The 20519-nt window shown below is 32.3% G+C and overlaps 1 protein-coding gene across 1 annotated transcript in view; it reads right to left on the minus strand.

Moving 5' to 3' along the window:
- LOC143252956 (protein CLP1 homolog) overlaps window positions 1-20519 on the minus strand; it is a 153776-nt gene that overhangs the window by 79893 nt on the left and 53364 nt on the right. The window contains 4 exon segments of the mRNA XM_076505905.1: window positions 863-952; window positions 1190-1360; window positions 6644-6671; window positions 12513-12626. Coding sequence (XP_076362020.1) covers window positions 863-952; window positions 1190-1360; window positions 6644-6671; window positions 12513-12626 — 403 coding nt within the window.

Genomic DNA, 20519 nt, shown 5'->3' on the forward strand with positions numbered 1-20519 from the left:
ATAATGTCCTTACAGCTGAAAGGGTGAGCATGTTTGTTGTGACAGTGATTTTAACCCTATGATCCTCAGATTACGAGTCAAGCACCCTAACCACCTGGCCATGCCATGATGTTACAGACTTTTGGTAAACCACATATTTTGGTATCCTTAGTGGGTTTGTATGCAAGAAAATTATAAAGTTTAAAGGTGATATTTTTATCTTTCAGTTGTATTTCCTGAATTTCTTGTTATGTTGGGATAAGATCAGTATTTGACTAAGTAAACTCAGACATATCATTTAATATATTTTGGAGAAACAGGACACAACTAGAAGATAAGATTACAAGTACACCAGAAACCCTCTTCTCAAGAACATTAGGGTATGAGTAAGAACAAATATAATTTTTCTAAACAGAAAGTCATGGTACTAAAACATGAGCCTGACACTAAATATGAGAAGCTTTATTAATAAAATCAAACAATCCTACAATTAACAAATACCCAGGGTCATCTCTGTATATCTTGGATTACTAATTCCCCTAAGCTTATGCAAATATTTTGCATAAAACATTTCAGTTGTTTTTTTAAATTTCTCTTTGTATTGTTTTTTTGTGTAGTGATACATAAATAATTTGTGAAACTCATCCAAATTGATATTTACAAAACTAAGTAGCTACAAACAATTCTACAATTAAATTACCTTACGGGATTTTGAATCTTGATTTAAATACTAAATTGTTCTCTATTGTAAAAATTAGTGTACTTGACGATAACACCAGAGATCGATACATCATACCTCTTCTAAAAAAAACTAATTTTACTTACTGTAAAATCTGTAAATTGTTCTTATATTTCAAGTAATTTTTCAAGAATCTCTACATACCTTCAAAAGCAAGTGCTGTATGTGTTATAGCTTGGTAACCTTCATTCTTCACCCATCCACATGTATTGATGATAACACCACTAACACTTGCTGTAATGAAATCAACAAATTGTTAGATATCCTGTTATAATAATTCATCACTTTAGAAATATTAAACTAAAACTTATTTTACAATAATAAACACACTTATGCAAACAAAGGTAAGTGTACATACTGAATAGTTAATTTGATGACTTTCCTTGTAATGAAAAACATTTCTACATTCTGAACACATTTATTTCTTCAATTAAAAAAAGAAGGGTCTGAAAGAATAAAAGAGAAAGAAACCTTTTTTATTACTCTCTGCTCGTAGACTGATAACTTCAGCTATTCTGGAAACTAACATATTGTATAGCGTAATGTTGTTCCCTGGACTTTTATGACCATAATGATAAACCAAAGGAGCTTGTTGAGAGAATCCTTCCTCAACATCTGCTGGTCTTTCTACTAAAAGAGCTCCTAGATAGCAACAGCAAAAAGAAAAAAAAAAAGACAAAGATTAATCAAAACTCTCTAGCCTTCATCACACACATTTAATTATTTAATATTACTGATTATACAGCACTTATCTTCAATACCTACCTAGGAGTATTCAAGAGTTAGATTTGAAGTAATTTATTAGGCTGCATATTGCAATCCACACAAGAAAAAGACACATATCCAAATCAAAAAATAATCCTGTTCATCACCATATACAATGTTAACACCTCTAACAAAAGTATCCCTATGGCTCTTTCTTTCACACTAAAATATTTTAAGTCCTTAACAATCAATGGGCTGGCTAAATGATTTATCTGAGGAAAATTAGAATACTTGGAAATATATATTTAAACTATATTATTAATGATGTGTATGCAACAAAGTGACAAAGACATAGTAACATCATTCTTCATTTATACCTCATAGAAAATAAAATTGAATAACATTCTATTAATTCTATTTATTGATGCTAATTTTTGGTTTAATTGACAAATACGAATTAAAAAAACCAAAACAAAATGAAATATATTTTGTTCAATAAACATTGAAAATAATTATATAGATTGCATTAACATCTCTACTTTTCCAATGCACTATGCTCATGAGATTTAACACTTTCCATATGGATGCATGCATAACTAATATTATTTTTCATTATCTAAACTAATCTAACATAATATTTTTATAATTTAGTTACTTTTACAATAACAGGTAAAAAAATATATTTTAAAAACAATTTTTTGTTTTTTGTTGCTGATTAAATGTAAATCTATCTTTTTTTGTACAGTGATACCAGAACAGTAAATAATTTATTTAGATATATCTACTATGAACAGATTAATCAAATATGTAAAGCAAATAATATCTTTATGTATCGTAATTGAACTGTAGCTACTTTTATAACTACACTGCCTTGGAATATTAATGTGCAAAAAAAGGAATACATTTTATCAATCAGTGGTTTGTTTTTATAATTTCAATACAAAATGTTGGCTGCTCTAATAAAGCTTTGTCATAAATAGAACCATTTCTTCTACCTATTATTAATTCCATCAGAGAAATTCAAAGGGTAGAGAATATACAGTATATGCATCACTGTATTAAAAGAGAAAACTAAAAAAAAAAAAATCAGTGTTAAATTATCAACATAATACTAAAATGAAATCCCCAAAGATACCTAAAAATAGTATAAAGTAGTTTAAAACAAACACTGATTTAAAAAATAATACACACAAAATAGTAGAAGCACAAATTACATTATTTCATTAAAACAATAAGCAAAACTGAATCATATTTTTGAACTAGAAGTGTTCTTTTCACCTGACTCTAAAATCAAACATGATCACTACTCTCAATTCTTTGCAGTTCCAAAGAGACTATTTAGTAAATATACAAAATACACTATATTCTAATCACAAGCTTCTAACAATGATTTAGAGCATCAACCAACTACTAAAAGTTTACAGATTTAATAGAACTGAACAATTAGTTAAATTTGATAATGAACTAATTCTCAGGCTCATTTATTAATTAGATTCAACTAACTAATTATTCTCATATAAGATTTAGTTAACTAGAATAATAAAAAATAATAATAATTGGAAACACTAATTTTGATTAAGTTGAACAAACTGTAGTAAGGAAATCAATGGTAAAACATAATAATGGTAATATACTCTTCAAAAAAAGAAATGCAAAAGACAAAATATGAGACAAATTGTTAACAAGTTTATTCCGGTAGTTCTGTATGACATGTGTGAAACTTTGCACACTCACTGCTAAACATCCAAAGTCTGCAAAGGCGAAGTTCATGCTCACTAGGTGACATTTAACGTCACTCAACGTCAATAACGAGTATGCCCCCATGAGCATCAATAACTGCTTGGCATTTCCTGCCCATGGAAGCGATGAGATGACGAATCACATCCTGTGGAATGGCTGTCCACTCAGCCTGCAAAGCTGCTGCAAGCTGAGGTAGAGTCTGCGGTTGAGGTTGTCGCCGTCGCAGACGTCGGTCCAACTCGTCCCAAAGATGTTCGATGGGGTTTAAGTCTGGTGATCTGGAGGGCCAGGGAAGAACATTGATGTTGTGGTGTCTCAAGAAGACAGTGGTGAGTTGGGTTGTGTGAGGACGGGCGTTGTCATGTTGAAAAACGTTGTTGGTGTTCACCATGATGGGTTGCACATGGGGCCTAAGAATCTCATCGACGTATCGTTGAGCCGTAAGATTCCCTCGAATGTGCAAAAGGTCTGTTCTGACATTGTAGGCAATGGCAGCCCACATCATGATGCTGCCACCACCAAATCTGTCAACATCCTGCACACAGTTTGCTGCAAAACGTTCACCTCGGCGACGGTAAACACGGGTCCTTCCATCCTGCCTACGAAGCATAAAACGTGATTCATCGCTGAACCAAACATGCCTCCATCATCGATGAGGCCATTCCTGATGTGCCCGAGTCAACTGCAGCCATGCTTGACGATGTTGCTGGCTGAGGATGATGCCTCTGACTGGACGTCAAGGTCGGATTCCTGCATCTCATAGACGGTTGCGTACAGTCTGATCGGAAATCCTACCCAGCCCTGGTATGGTTGAGGCAGTAGACGTTGCAATGGTGGTCCTATCCCAAAGGTGATGTAACCGGGGTGTTGCAATCTTGTGCGGGCGTGGTCACACGAGGTCTGCCAGATCGTGGATGGTTACGATTCCATAGCCTTGTGATGGTGCTTAGGTGTACATTCACAGCTCTGGCAACATCTGATCGAGATTCGCCTGCTTCCAAGCAACCAATGGCGTTGTTGCGTTGTGCTTCAGTCAATCTTGGCGTAACTGTATTGTGTGTCGGTGGCTTAACACTGAGCTATGAAAACCGAGAACCCGTCACTTTTATCGGGATTTTGCACATGTTGCACTTGCAGATCTCTCAAACAACTTTATTGGACATGCATGCGTTTTGGCGAAAAATTCAATGTTTTCCTCCGTTTTTAAGGTACACAACTTTTATTGTCATTTTGGTCTGACAATCAGTGCCTTAACACGTGTAACATCACATACTCTGAGTTTGTAACGTTATTACATATATTTCTCTTTAAAATAACAAAAATATCCCTTTTGCGTTTCTTGTTTTGAAGAGTATATTTTAATCAGTTTGACTGTTGGAATTAGCTAAATCAGTAATAATCAGAAATACTGATTTTGATTAGTTGAGTTAACTGCTAAGTTCCAAGTTCTTTTCTGTGAAATTTAAAGTAAGTTTTACTAATTTTAAAGAGCTTTAAAACAAAAAGTTACAAAAAATATTAAATTTATGTGTAAGTAATATAAAAGCTTCTATTACATACATTTAAAGACATTTGCAGCTATAAACAGTACATAACAATATTGTAAAATATCTATCACTGGGTCAATTCTTTTGGATTATTCCATAACTAATAATGCAAAGCTCAATCCACTTTACCAAAAGGATAGGATTTTATTTCCTCTACAATAAGTTCTCGAGGTTCAATAAGAAAAAGGCCTTGCTTCCCAAATAATGCTTGTCACTTAGTTGTTAATTTCTTCTGTGTCTTTAGTACTTCTTTAAAACACAAACCCAAAATTTACAAAACAGGATTAACTATCCATGAACAAACAAACACACTTGCTTATTCAATAATTAGTCCCACAATCTTATTTACCAAGTGTTTATTAAACTATCATGAAAATTCCAGATGCTGCAGCTAATTATATCACAACAAACTTTCTCCAGAAAATAATGAAAATGTATAAGTGAAAACACAGCCTACAACACTGGCCCTATCCTGAATTTATGAAGTCTCTTGAACAATCTTAATTGTCATTTGTTTGTGTTCAAGCACAAAGCTGCACAATGGGATATCTGTGCTCTGTCTACCATGGGTATCAAAAGTTGGTTTGTAGGGTTACAAGTCTACACACATACTGCTCTGCCACTGGAAGGCAACAATCTTAATACACAGAGAAAACAAAGGTACATTAAACTTGAACTTCAATAATTAACAATAAACTCTTGATAATTAACAACAATAATATAGAATTACAATCATTATATTATAAATTCAATGTGTGAAACAAATTAGAATTGAATGTTTGATTAACAAAACATTTTTTCTTTCTTTACTCATTATATGTTCTCAGTTCTTTTACTCCTTAAGCTTTCACACCTATAATTTCTTTAAATGCCTCAACCTGTTTCTGTTGCCTGGCTAACTGATGTATTGGTGCTGCAACTTTGTATCAACCATGTAAGATGCGAGTCTGACCAAGTCATGAGGTTCACTTGAGAAGGTATCTTGATATTCTATGAACAAATCTAGATATATTTTAATAATCCAGAGCCTTTCTCTTTTGGTTTAGTTTTTCATTTGATATACTTCCCAATATACTGGGTACTTGTGAACACTGGAGAAAAAATGGCTGGCTGATTATATGGGGCATTTTGCACGTGCTATTTCATTTTTAAATGCAAAGAAGTCATGCAATTTATGAGACAAATCAATGGTAAGACCTCCACAGCTTTATTTTCTGTAAATGAGTAGTAATACCAAACTTCCTACATATTTTTTTTTCTAAAGTGATTACTTCTAATATTTAACAATCTGCAAATACTATTTATTTAGCTTTATTCTTCCTATTTTCCATCCAAAATTTACTATAATTTCATGGTTTGTTGTATTCATTGCCCTAATCACTACATCATTATTCTTACATCTACAGGAGTTCTTCGAACCAATAATCCCTGAAGAAACATTGGTGTGTTCGATTCTACTATGTCTCACTCACTAGATCCACAGTTACTCTTCACAAGTTCTGATATAAGTATTGCACTTTTACACAATATAATAAATGCTCTCTCTATTGTCACTGAATTTTAACTACTTGTTTGTAAGTGTGGTGTAGAGAGATTTCCTGGTCACAGAATATAAAACTATTTGAAGAAGCAAGTTTGACCTAGTATTAATATTTCTGACTAAAGTCCATAATTACATAACCTTCCTTGGTAGCAATTACCCAAACATCATGTTGTGTAAAAATAAAACAAATTCCAGCCCATTTAATGGAAAGCAATTTATTTCTTCTACCATAATTCACCAAGTGATAAGCCCAACTCGACAAATAATGCTACTCATTTACTTGCTGACTTTTACCACATCTTTAGTTCTTTACTGAAATATAAACACAAAATAAGAAAAATAACTGGATAAACTATATGCATGATGGTATATCATATGAAATATTCTTACCCACAGTTCCTGGTATAGAAGTCTGCCCCTAAAAGAGAAATGGACACAAATCTGATGTACCATATCTCAAAATAACTTAATAAATTAATTTTGAAAAAGTTAAACAAAAACTAGTTCAGACAGGTCATAAGTTTGACATATCAAAAAAAAAGGGGTTCCAAATATGAAAACAATTATGCAAACCTTCTATTCATTTAATGTAGTGTAAAACTAACAATGTGGTCAGATATGTGAAAAAATAATCATATTTTATCAGGCCTACTAACAGTCTGAAATTCAATTGTGATTTGGAGTATGCAACTTGTTTCCCAGAATTTTACCTAAGCCAAAAACCATTGTGGTAATTTCATATGTAAAAGTGATTTACTGATCACAATACTTGATTCTGATGTACTATGGCAAAATATAAGAAACTACCAACTTGAAGCCAGACAAACCAAGGTACTGTTTCAACAAGTTGCATGTCCTTTTTAAATCTTTGTAAATTTACCCCTCTCCTAAAAAAAAAAGATTAAATATATTAGTATTTTGATTTCACCCAGTTTCAATTTGACTTCCAGGTATCTGGACATCCCAATAATTTCCTGATTTTTCTTCTCCATACTCAGTTTGTTAATGTATTGTAAAAAATATCTTTTTTGAATGAGAAATGAAATGGGTGTAATCAAATATGCCACCTCATAATGAAAGAAGGAGAGTGGTTGTAGGAGGCTTACTGAGACAGAGCCAAATGAGAAAAGAAACATCCAAAATTTCCACCTTTGACATCCCATGACCTTGGACAAAAGACCACCATAGAGTATGAAATTCCCCATGGGAATGAAAATGAGGAAGAGAAACCAACTGAGACATGAAAAAAGTAAGACTTAACACTTATTTACAATTCTCTGGCAACCACAAAAAGATGAGAAGAAAAATCTGAAAAAGGATGAGAAATCCATCCAATATTAAGGATGAACAATGCCAAGGTTGGCAAGCAACAAAATCCCTTGGAGGATGTAAAGTAATGAGAACACATGAGATACTGGAGAAGAAGAGAAAAATTGAAAGTTAGGGTTCTCTGATAAAATTCCTAATACTTGACAATGGGCCTCAAAACAGAAAGCAAAGCTCCATAAACAAAGAGAAACAGGCCCTACTGAACATGAGCCTATAGGATAATCACTGCCAAGACTGTCAGCACTGAAGTCTATGAGCAGTGGAACCCCAATGTATGAGACCAGAGATACAAATATACCAATAAACCATAAAGACAGATGAAAAAGAGTCATAAAGCATATGAGATATGAGGAAGGCTAAAACAATTAAGTACCAACAGCATCATACCCCAACCTACTCTAGCAAAAGATTAACCAAATAAGAAATGTAAACACTGAGAATAATAAACATGCCACTGAAGAAAAAAAAAAAAGAGAAAGAACATCTGTTGAAATCCCCACACAGGAATGGTGGATTATCATGGAGAGAAGGGTAAAGAAGGAAAATAACAGAAAAGAGTAGTGTGTGAAAGAATAAGGTAGAAAATCCTGAGGAAGAAAAACAGAAAAAAGAGAATTTGACTCCTAAAGTCTGAAGGAAAGACTCCAGAGTTTAGGAACAAAGAAAACCAATACAGCACAAAGTCATGCCTAGTCTTAAGAAGTAATTCAGGAAGGAGAACAAGGCAGGTGTACTCAAACTAGTGGTAAGAATAATAGAAAATACATACCTGAGAAACAATATAGTCACAAAATCATAAAAAAAAAGGGACAGAATCAAGACATGGGTCTAAGATGAGGTAAGTGCCAGTGGGAGAAAAAAGCAAAATCTTTTCCATTACAAATGAGAAACATAGGTGGAGATATATCAGAGACAAAAGAAAGCTTAGGCCATATGAAAGACTCCACTGCCACCATAACATAGACATGACCTTTCCTGAAAGACAAACACAAATCCAATCCCAATATATTTGGTACATTAGCATGAACAAAGTTCTTTCATACTAAAGTGGAAATTACTCACACTTATGAAAAAATATCCTTGTAGATATTCCTCCATTGAAAAATGTTTCTGTCATGAGTGAAAAACTGTCATTACATGAGTGTCAAATCAAGAAGTTGGAGCACAGAAAATAGTTTTACTCAATGAAAACATCTAAAATTTATTTATAATGTTTCAGAGATTATAAAATTAAAATTTGATACTTTTGAGACAAATGAAAGTATTTTTTTAATTTTAACATGAAAACTACTTAGCATCAAGACTAGTATTAGTAATATAACAATATATAGAAATACTATTTGTATCAATGGACAAATATTTAATAAAAATACTTCATTAAAAAAATCTGATTTCTTGTATACAAAAGATGTAATTTTTACTAAAAGTCAATCAAATTCTGTAATGATTCATCAAGTGTATTAAAAGTTATAGCATGGAAACTATAACAAGTACAAGCATGGTTATAAAATCATTCAATATGACCAAATTTGTGTGAAAAAAAAGATTGAAAAAAAATAGCAAATTGAAATATTGGCCATAGGAAATATGCCAGATAGAATATCCAGTACTAACACAATAGTTCTGGACATTGCACATGTTCAGCCACTTATTGTCAGGATTGAATAAAGACATGCTGTGATATGTATTTCTGAAATATGAAATAGAAGTAAAAATGTATCAATGCTACACAGTCAACAAACAAAAAACAAAAGATTCAGTATATAAAGAAGTGTTTTAAAGTTTTCAAAAGAGTAGTAAGAGTATATAAGGGACAATTTTCAAAAATGAAAAGAGGTGCATGAATCCACTGCACTTGATTTAGAGCATATGCCATATCTCAGTGAAATTAAAAGATATGAGGTTCTTATGTTATATTCTAGTATGTTCATACTGGTAATTTGAGTTCCTAACTTGTACAAAAAATATAAACTTACCATTTTAACATCACAAACATCTGATTTTGAACAGTGCTGCATTCAACACACCACGTGACTTACTAAATTCTATACTTAGGTATGTTCTTTTTTAATATTTACCTTTAAATTAAGAAATTAACTCCTATACAATATTAAAGTTTGAATTATAATCTACAGTTTGATTCCAAACTTATTAACATAAATTCATAAAATAGTAGTTCAATAAAATTTTAAATGCAAGTCAACAAATGAGATGACATGGTTTTTGATTCCTGACCTGTAGCAAAAGGGTTAATGTTACAAGTAATGTACCTCAGAGCTCAGTCTTAGAATCATTGCTCTTTTTGATTTACATCACTGACATAGATGAATGAATTATCAATAAATTACTTAAATTTGCTGATAATATCAAGGTCTTGTGTGTTGCTAGTTGTGAAGAGAATGCTGCTGTTTTGCAAAAGGATTTAGACCATTTAGTGAATTGGGCAAATAAATAAAAGATGAGTTATATTTATAATAAATGCAGGTTATTGCATGTAGGTTACCATAATTTTTATTATAAGTATAATTTGGATGAGAATAACCTTAAAAGTGTCATGAAAGAAAAGGACCCTGGTGTAATGGTTGATCAGTCTCTTAAGCCATCCATGCAGTGCTCAGTTGTTAGTGGTAGGGTAAATAGGATTTTAGGTCGTATCTACAGAAATACTGAATACAATACTAAAGCGGTTATAATTTCATTGTATAGATCACTAGTTAAACCACGTTTGGAGTATTGTGTTCAGTCTTGGGCTCCTTACCATAAGAAAGACATTGCATTGTTTGAAAAGGTTCAGAGGAGTGTTGCTAAAATGGTACCTAGGATGAAGTGGTTGTCATATGAGGAGTAATTAAGATCCTTAAAATTGCTTTCTCTTGAAAAAGTAGAGTTAGTGTGGATCTGACTGAAAGGTTGAAGACTGTAAAAGGAATTGATAATGATCATGCATCAACATTTTTGATACTTAACAATGAGAATTATGGAACTAGGAGACACAAATATAAATTTAGGCAAGGTAGAAGCTGTCTTCAGCTAAATCAATTTTATTTTTCAAATAGGATGTTTGGCCTATGGAATGGGATGCCTTTAGATGTTGTGGAGACAGTCAATTTGAGTGAGTTTAAAAACTTGATGTGTATATATACATACATACACACACACACATACACAAATGATAAGAGCTGGATTTTTTCTTATGTTAGAGAACTGGACAGCTGAGATGGACCAATAGGTCCCTTGTTGTCCCTAAACATTATGTTATCATGGTACAAAAAAAAATTCCTCCCTCTGCAAGCTGAGTTGGTGGACAAAAGGAATTTAACCAAAGCCTATGATACTATTTGAGCAACTATTTGCAGCAAACTGCCAGACTGGACAACCAATCTGAAGTGATGGAAAGGGAAAGGAAACTTGCATTTTCTATTGGGTAAAAGTGAATAATGTTCAGTCTATTCTGTTCTTATTTCTTTATTCAGATTATTGAAGTGCAATAGGAGTTTAGTGTAATTTTTTAAAAGTTAGATGAAATGGTACATGAATTATATGCATCCCTAAATTATTTTTGAGCGAATGAATTATAATTATTGAAGTATCTTACTTATTCAGTGTTGTATGTAAACTGCAATTTTTATTTATTATTTTGTTTAATACAATGCACAGATGCTTCACTGACAAGGTTTATCACATAATTTTTATTTTGTATTTAGATTATTTAATGTTTCCTAAGAATTCTTTGTATATATTCTTGTAAAATGTGTAAAGAGTTTATTTTGATATATGCTATTTCTCCTTCTTTTTGTGTGTTCATTCTTTATTTAAGCATTATTTTTGTACAATGGTTTATTAACCTGCCAAAGGTTTATTTTCTGCTATTACTGTAGTTTCAATTACATACTAGACAATTTGCAGAAAGAACGTTTGTTTTTATTTTTATTTAGTAAAGTTGAAAATTCAATTTTATCTTACTTTGTACAATATATTTTATTGTATTTTGAATTATTAAAGAATTCTCTTTACTTTCATATTATTCACCAACACTGAAGTGACATAGCTTCTGCTACAATGTAAGGTTATTTTCCTATTTGTTAAAGAGTTTAGTAGTATGCATTTTCTTCTTTGTAAAAGACTTTTTTAAATCAAATATTTCTTTATACAAGGACATTTTACTTATTTAATTAGTTTTCTGAGATAAATGGTTTTATACATTTTATTCTTTGTGAAAGGGTAGTTTAATGGTAAATTTCTGATGACATAAATGGTTTTCTTTGAGTTGTGACATCTGTGTGGTATAAATATGTTTTCAGGGATGAGACAATAAAATATGTTGGTTTTAAAGTTGAAATTCATTGTTTGCTTGAGGAAAAGCCATATGTATGGAAGAAAAGAAACTGAGAAATATGAATATACTTGTATATCTATGTTCTTATAAGTTCATAACACTTATTTAGAATTTCATCTGTATAGTTACAAGTTTCATATAAAATATAGTTCTGAAAGCTAGCTGATTTTGTTCAAACTATCTTTGTTGTTTTCTAGCACATAATACCTTTCCTGCATGTGAGAGAGAGGAAACTGCTGCAATATTACATGTTGTAAAAGAACATTGACAGTAAGAACATCTAGTAAAAACTATGATTCTTCATTCCATAAAAGAAAGTGCACTGTATTTGTTTTGAAATTTGTTGTAAAGATTGTGCATTTTATTTTTCATTTTGTGTTCAGGCTTATTAATCTGCTCAACACCAAAATTAAGTTGATCAGAAGATTTAGCATTAACTTGTAATTAGCATCTTGATCAAAACTCTTGTTATTAAACAGATCTATGCCACTGCTTGAAGGTTAAATCAGTTTCACTTGAATATAGCACAGTATTACCTGTAAAAAGAATATTCAACAAAACTGAAATGGATATGTAATATAACTGCTTACATACCTGTCCAACATCTAAATCTACAAAAATGGGTCTCCTTCCTTGACGAACAGCATAATTCAGAAGAATCCTACATAAAGTACTCTTCCCTACATCTGTAGGTCCCACAATCAAGAGCTGTAAAAAAGTTCCAAATTTAGTGAAAAAAAACAACAAAAGTAACAACAAATTTTCCATCAGTTATTTTACAAACTGAATTATTTGATAAAGTTATGAACTTACATGAACTTTGGCAAAGGAATAAGTCAGAAGATTCTTGTTACATAACACTATGTACTAAAATTTTTACTTTTTCTTGTTACTGGGCAGAAAGTGTTATTTCCCAATTGCTTATGCCTTAAGTAAATGGAAAAGACCTATTTTTCTCTTTGAACTTTGCTTTTGTGACCTGGGAGCATATAATGAAAACATGATGAGAGATTGTATTTGGGGGGTGATGTGTGAAAGTGATTTACATTACAGTCGCAAATTTCGAAAAACTACTCAGTTTTAAACATTTTTGTGTAACTTTGGTATAAATACAAGTAAATCTTGATTCATATGTTGTTTTACTCAGACCTTAAGCAACTGAAAATATGCAAATTTGCCCGTTTTTACATAGAAAATAGGTTAATTTCTAAATTTCATTATCCAGGTTACAAAAGCAAAGTTTGATGGGAATAATGGCCATTTTCTTTACTTTTACAACATAAGCAATTAAGAAATAACACACACTATTCAGGAAGAAAATTTGTGTTGCATAGTGTAATCAGCTGTGGAGCATTAGTGTATTATTAAGTATTTGACAAATCTGCTTTCAACAAAAGAATAACTTTTCTCATTAAGATCTATTAGTATCATTACAAAATTAAAATGGAAGCAAAAAGCTATAATAGTTTTTCAGCAAAATGTTTGCCTCAAACAAAACATAGTTTGTATTCTACACAATTTATTACTATGAACATCTTTAATTATCATTAATGAACTGTAACATCGTAGAAATATTCTTACAATGGGAGGTTTTTAAAAATTGTAGATAAGTATGTATTATCATTTACAAGTCAGCAACATAATAATATGGGGCATTTTACCTGGAATTACTTTGAAACTGCCATAAACTCGATCATAAAATTCATAAAACTGTATCTAAGCATACAACATAGACAGTTAAATAGCATTTACAAAAGTTCACAAATACCAAGTTTTCTCTGTAAGACACAGCTGCACAGTATATTTTGTCAACACTAACTTAGAAACAACACTTCTAGTGCATGTACTTTGTTAGATAATTTATGTAAATATACATAAAACAAGACCTGCTGGTCCTTCTAGGCCATCCCATCCACTAAATTATACTTTAGAATGAAAAAAAGTACTCAAAGAGAACCATTATCATTTCAATTTGCATCTAGCCTTCCCTAAATTCCCTTAGATTGACTGCATATGAAGGCAACTTATTCCAAAGGCCAACCATTCTGTTTGAAAAATAAAACTCTCTTAGTTGAAGATCATTCCTACTCTGCAAAAACTTGTATTTATGTCCCCTACTATTACCATTTTCACTATTACATATAACAAAAAGATGATTTATCAACATAATAAATTTTCTTAACAATCTTAAACACCTCAGTCAGATCATTTCTAACTCCTTTTTCATTTTTGAAGGAAAAACAATTTCAAAGATCTTAACCTGTTTTCACTGAACAGTCTTCCCATTTGAGGTATATTCCTAGCAGCCTCACTCTGAATCCTTTCCAATAGGTCATTGTTCTTCCTAATGTAATAAGTCGAAGACTGAATCCCATATTTCTAACATGGTTTAAGTAATCTTTACAAAGAAATTATAACCTCTTTAGCCTTGTAATGTATAGTCACAATTATTATATTCATAATTCAAATTAGGATATTCCATGTGCATAACCTTGCATTTATTACAATTAAAAGCTATCTGCCATTAAATTAATAATCCAAATCTTTTTTGTAAAGCATCAACATTCCTCTCCAAGCCAACAACACCCAACAGTTTAAAATTATCAACAAGTTTAAATAAGTTATTGTCTATTCCTTCATCTATGTCATTAATGTAAACCAAAAACAGCAACGATCTTAACACTGAGGTACCCACTGGTAATATTACGCCAGTTTGACTGAAATGAATTTATAACAACTCTTTGCTTTTTCTGTACACAAGTTTTATACTCAGTAAGTCAACCTATCCTCTACAGCCATAGAGATAACTTTCTTAAGCAGCTCTATGTGGCAGCTTGTCAAATTTTTCATAAGCAGAAAAAAAATCAAAAGATTTGGGAGAGCAAGATTTTCTTCTATTGAAACCATGCTATCCAAATAATAATAATAATAATTAATTGTGTTAAATGAGTTTGCAAAATATCTTTTATCACCTTTGTACATGTTTCTCACCACTGATGTAAGAAACATAGCTCTAAAATTGCTGGAACAATTTTTATAATCTCCCATTAAAAAATGAATAACATTAACCAATTATTTGAAATCTGTCCATTATTCAAGGACAAAAAAATAACAGAATTTTGCTCACATATTTAATCCTTAACATCTTTGAAAACCATTGGAGAAATATTACCTGACCCAGGAGCTTTATCATTAATGTGATCATCTTATTCACTCTTACTTACATCCAGAAATTGTTCAGGTAAAGAATATTGCTTAAATCTTCATTATTAAAAGAAGAAAAAGTAGAATTTAATAACAGTCCAGCCATCTATAATATTAAATGCAAGCTTTCGTGTATCACCTCAAAGGCACAATTCCTGCCTAACATTTTTTCTTACAGTCTATCTAACAAAACTCTCTTTTATTAATTTTCAAACTTTTACACAGTATAATTTTATACCTAGTGTCTTTAATTCCTTATTTTCCAATTCAACCACCTCCTTGATCTTATATGATTCTTTAACTCTTCAATTGACCAGTCATATTAAATTCCTCAGATTTTTTATGCATTTCTTTAATTTTATCCTTTCTGAGCCAACCTATTACTTTACTTTAATGTTTTTCAAAATTTAATATATCCTATGCTGAAAATATATTTCTGAGCTTTTAGTTCAGTACTGCCCTCTATATTGATTTTTTTTTTCATTTACCACCAATCTTGTAACACCTATTCCATATTGCAACATAGCTCAACTGCAATGTAACATGCAAATAAGAATATAACAACTCTCCACCAACAGAAGTACATCACATATTCCTGTTGCTGTTGGCTTCTTATTTACTGTAGAACCCAGACTTAATTTCATAATTAGACAGAAAAGAAACACCACAAGTGGAGAGAAAAAGGAGGAAAAGATAAGCATTTATCAAAAATGTATTTCCAGTGTAAGAAAATATTAGCTTTGATACAGTATCTTACTTCCTCTCACATAAGGGATGAAATCCCACACTGACCTGGTGGAGGAATGGTGCAAAATTTACATAGTTTGGAAAGTATCCAAAGAATGCCAAGTATACTCTTTATCCATTGAAAAAGTATGTGCATTAATTCAGGTGGAAAAAGGGGAGCACAACCATGATTGTAGTTACACTGGATGTAACCTATGATATAGAAGGGTTTGGGTGCATCGGACAGTAATTAATTGGTCAACTCCAGTCCAAAACCAGATGGCATCTGGTATTATTTGTCTTGTCTGTAATAGGACAAAAGTCTTTACCTTTTTAACATCAAGACAAGGAAATAGAAGGGAAAGGTGTTTGATTCTGCCTTTCTAATCAGGACATATGAACAGATACACAATTAGCACCAGTGCTTTGGGAACTCAATATCCAAGTATCAGTAGGAAGGGTAAATGCCATGTGATAGTTCACTCAAATCCATAATCAAACAGTCCTTCTCTGGTGGGTGGTTACTCTCCTTTCCAAAATCAGCAATTCAGGGAACTTACTTCTAAGAGATGGTAGAATTGTGTTCCCCAGCTAACCAAAATATCTACTGACTGGACCAGCTCCTTTTCAAGACTAGGTATCCCAGGAACCAGCCTACAGAAGATACTAGGATGAGGGTTACATCACTAAATAGCCTATGTAATCCTATTGTCCACAGTAGAAAGAGGGCTCCCTACCACTACTTGTGTGAGGGCTTATATTGGTTAATCCAGCTCTTTTCAAAAAACAGACTTTCTGAGAACAGTCCTTCTGAATATGAAGGATAGGGGATTCCCTGCAGGAGAGATAAAATGCATAGCCTTCATCAATTAACAGAAAGACTTTCTGGAAGCAGAATACAACAAAGAAGGCAAAGAATCGATAATAAATTCAAAGAAAAAAAAAGGAAAAACACCCTACGGTAACAGGAAAAGCAGAAAGTATTGAACTTGGTTGCCCAATATTAGACATTAGTAACTATGGAAAAACAAATGTTGAGCAACCAGGTAATGAAATTGAATCAAAAAGGATATCTGGAAAGAAAAGAAGGTAATCAATGTGTGGAAACCAATTTCAAAAACACACCACTTTCTCTGATATACCATGAGGGAATAAGAATGTACAGGATGGGAAACGAAGAAAGCTACACAAGCAGATGGTCTGAAATCCTTCACAAGTCACTGGTCAAAATGCACATGTGAAGCCAGAGTGTGGAAAATTATCAAATGATACACTGGTATTGAGGTTTATGAAGGAGGATTTGGGATTTACAATGTTAAAATCAGGGGTTTGATTCCCCTCGGTTGGCTGAGCAGATAGTCCGATGTGGCTTTGCTTATTGAGGTTTATGAAGGAGGATTTGGGATTTACAATGTTAAAATCAGGGGTTTGATTCCCCTCGGTTGGCTGAGCAGATAGTCCGATGTGGCTTTGCTATAAGAAAAACACACACACACACCTTCTTTTATAAAAGTATGTGAATTGCTTTTGTTGTCTTAAAAGCTACAAAAACTTTAATTAACAAGGCTGTTCATAAACTAACATTACTTGGAAACCTGTGTTCCATCTCATGCCAACTCAATATTCTAGAATAGTTTGTTTCTTTTGAATTTTGTGCAAAGCTACATGAGGGCTATCTGTGCTAGTCGTCCCTAATTTGGCAGAGCAAGACTAGAGAGAAGGCAGCTAGTTATCACCACCCACTGCCAACTCTTGGACTATTCTTTTCACCAACAAATAGTGGGATTTACTTTCACATTATAATGCTCCCAAGTCTGAAAGGGTGAGCATGTTTGGTGTGTCAGGAATTTAAACCTGCAAACCTCAGATCATAAGTTGAGCACCCAAACCACCCAGTCATGCCAGACCTTCTATATATACTTTATAAGAAAGTAGCCTCTCATCACAGATGTGATCTACTGTGTCACGTGTAGATTTCAGTTTAGTTCTCATTCAATAATACCTGTTGTTGCAAGGTCAAGATGATTATTGCTGCAATATAGCATGTTGTGAAAGGTTGTTGATGTGTAAAGAGCTTGCAAATTCACTTACATTGCATTAAGTATATCACGCCACAAGTAGAGCTAACTTCTCTGTATAAATGCAAACTAAGAAAGATTGGATTTAGATAGCCTGGAACAGCATTTTGGAGAGAAACATATAAGAGAATCTATAAAAGGTGAGAGTCCTGTGTCAAAGCAAGTACATAAACTGTGTTTGCATTTACTGTTGCATTACAGACTTCATTTTACATTTCACTTTATGCAATATTATTATTCCTTTTGATATCATGACTCAGTAAGTTATTTAGCATTACTTCACCAATAATATCCTGACTGAATTCCAACTAAGTGGACCTATCTGACAGTTCAAAGATTAACTTTGTTTACATGGATATACAACAGATTAAATATGTAGAAGAAAATTCAGTTTCCAGTGCCAATGAATAACATTATTTTGGGGTTTGCTACATTTGATAAAGTGAGTTTTGCATATTGCTTGAACTCCTGTACATTATGTTTAAAATTTATTCTACACTAAAAGAAATGCATTTTCCACAATTAAAATTGCCATCTTGATGTAGCATCTGATGAGTTTAAACCCAGATGAGACAATCTGTTTTGGACACTGAGAACAAGAACTCTATTCAAAAACACTCTAAAACTTCAGAGTGAGGCTAAAGGTGTCACTGATAAGATATAATCTCAAAAACAGATGAGAATGTAGGTACTTAATGGCAAACTGAGTGGATCAAGGGTTAATAGTGAGCCTAGCAAAGACAAGAAGTATATTGTTAAGACAGTCATGGACCACAAAAGGGCTAAAGGTCAAGCAAAACCAGAACATCACCTGTCCAGCATACCTTGTTGTTCTACCACCCAAGAGTACAGGCCTACTGATCACCAGATTGAAGAGGTCCCTGAGTGTCCCTTACACATTCTGCTCATGATATCAAGGGCATAACTGTTAGGTGACAGTGAGGAAGATAGGAAGGAATAATTCTGGCCATAATGACAGTTTCCTTTGATAATAGCTTTTAAAACAGATCATTCCACCAACTACCTTAAGCACTTGAATAAGGTGAAATTCTGGAATGATGTGACCTTTGTTACTAAGCTGTGTCAGAGTTCCAGCACAGTAGGAAAAACAGGGAACAATCCAATGTGCCAAATTCAATACTTAAAAGAAGGCTACCATAGAAAGCTTAACTGTTTATATGGATGTTTAGTTTCATTTACATGGCAAAACGTATCAGGCAATGGCCCTAGTGAATTGTAAAGAGACTCTCATCATTAAGCTTGTTGAAAGGTTACCCAGTGAACTAGTTACTCCAACTTTTTAGGTCTACTAATCTGAATCAGAAACAATACTGATAACAATTCTTTAACTTTTTATTAGCAAATCAATATCCAATATGGCCAATAACTTTATAATTACAGATGACATCATGCTACTTGGATTCTGCACTGAAAAATGTGCTGCAACACAGCTCCATAATTTCAGGAAGGAGAACCTTGTGCTTTAGTAAGTGGTAAACACACCTTTAACATGTAAATCAAATCAGCATTATGGGATGTTTAGCAAACACTACATTAGAAGAGTAAAATATAAAAACTATCAAAATCAAGTTAGTTAATTAGCCCAGGGTTAGTATCAGGAGTTAGCTATCAGGCTGACCTTTAATTTTCTCTCTAGAGGCATCTTTTCTACATGTTATGAAATTTTTAGTGGGTTAAATTTAAAATCTAATTAAACTACTTCCTTTTCATTGTATACAAGTAAGCATAGCATAAAAGCATAGCTAATAATCAATATTTAATAATATATGTTTTAATGTTATAACCAGTATTTAAAACAATACTGAATTATGAGAATTGTGACATTTTCTTTCTAGGCATTTCCCTCTTTTCTACTTTATTTACCACAATTTCAATAACTATGAAAAGTAATGTAAATCACACAGGCAAAGCATGTTTTTTATAGCCTTCAAGCTTATTTGGTTACAGAACCATCTAACAGAATATCAGACTCCTCTTGCCACAGTCACCCATCACATCATGTCTTTCAGATACTGTTAACATATTTCTCTAACATTCATTACTATATTATTTATAACAAATAGAAAACAAAGTTTTCATGCATCATATGATATATTAATTACAGTGTTTTCGTTACACAGCATTCTCAATTTGGTTTCAGTACAAGCTTTGTTCCAATAGGAAACACACCGACTAGTTTAGAGAAATTTGTAATGACTCTTGTACAGTTAGAAATATAGAAATATTATGATAGTTATGAGACATTACCTGCTTTTTCCATGCAATTATTTGATGTTTATTGCTACATTAATTAACTGAATAAAAAATAATTTTGTGTAGTACTACCATTCACAGAAAAAAAAAAAGTCCAGGTAGTGCTTTATTTTATGTTTTTCATGTGTATTCTTTATTTATTATTATAAAAGTAATTAAAATGTAAAAATAGAAAACTTTCTGGTTAGGTTAAAGTTAAATTAGGTAAAATAGAGAATAAATATAATAAACATTTCATGATGTATGCTTGCAAGTAGCTCATGTGTAATGTATTTCAATAGCATAATGTGAGCTGCATGTTTGCAAAGTGGTTTGCAAC

This window comes from Tachypleus tridentatus, chromosome 6 (genome assembly GCF_004210375.1).
Source record: "Tachypleus tridentatus isolate NWPU-2018 chromosome 6, ASM421037v1, whole genome shotgun sequence".
NCBI classification, from domain to species: domain Eukaryota; kingdom Metazoa; phylum Arthropoda; class Merostomata; order Xiphosura; family Limulidae; genus Tachypleus; species Tachypleus tridentatus.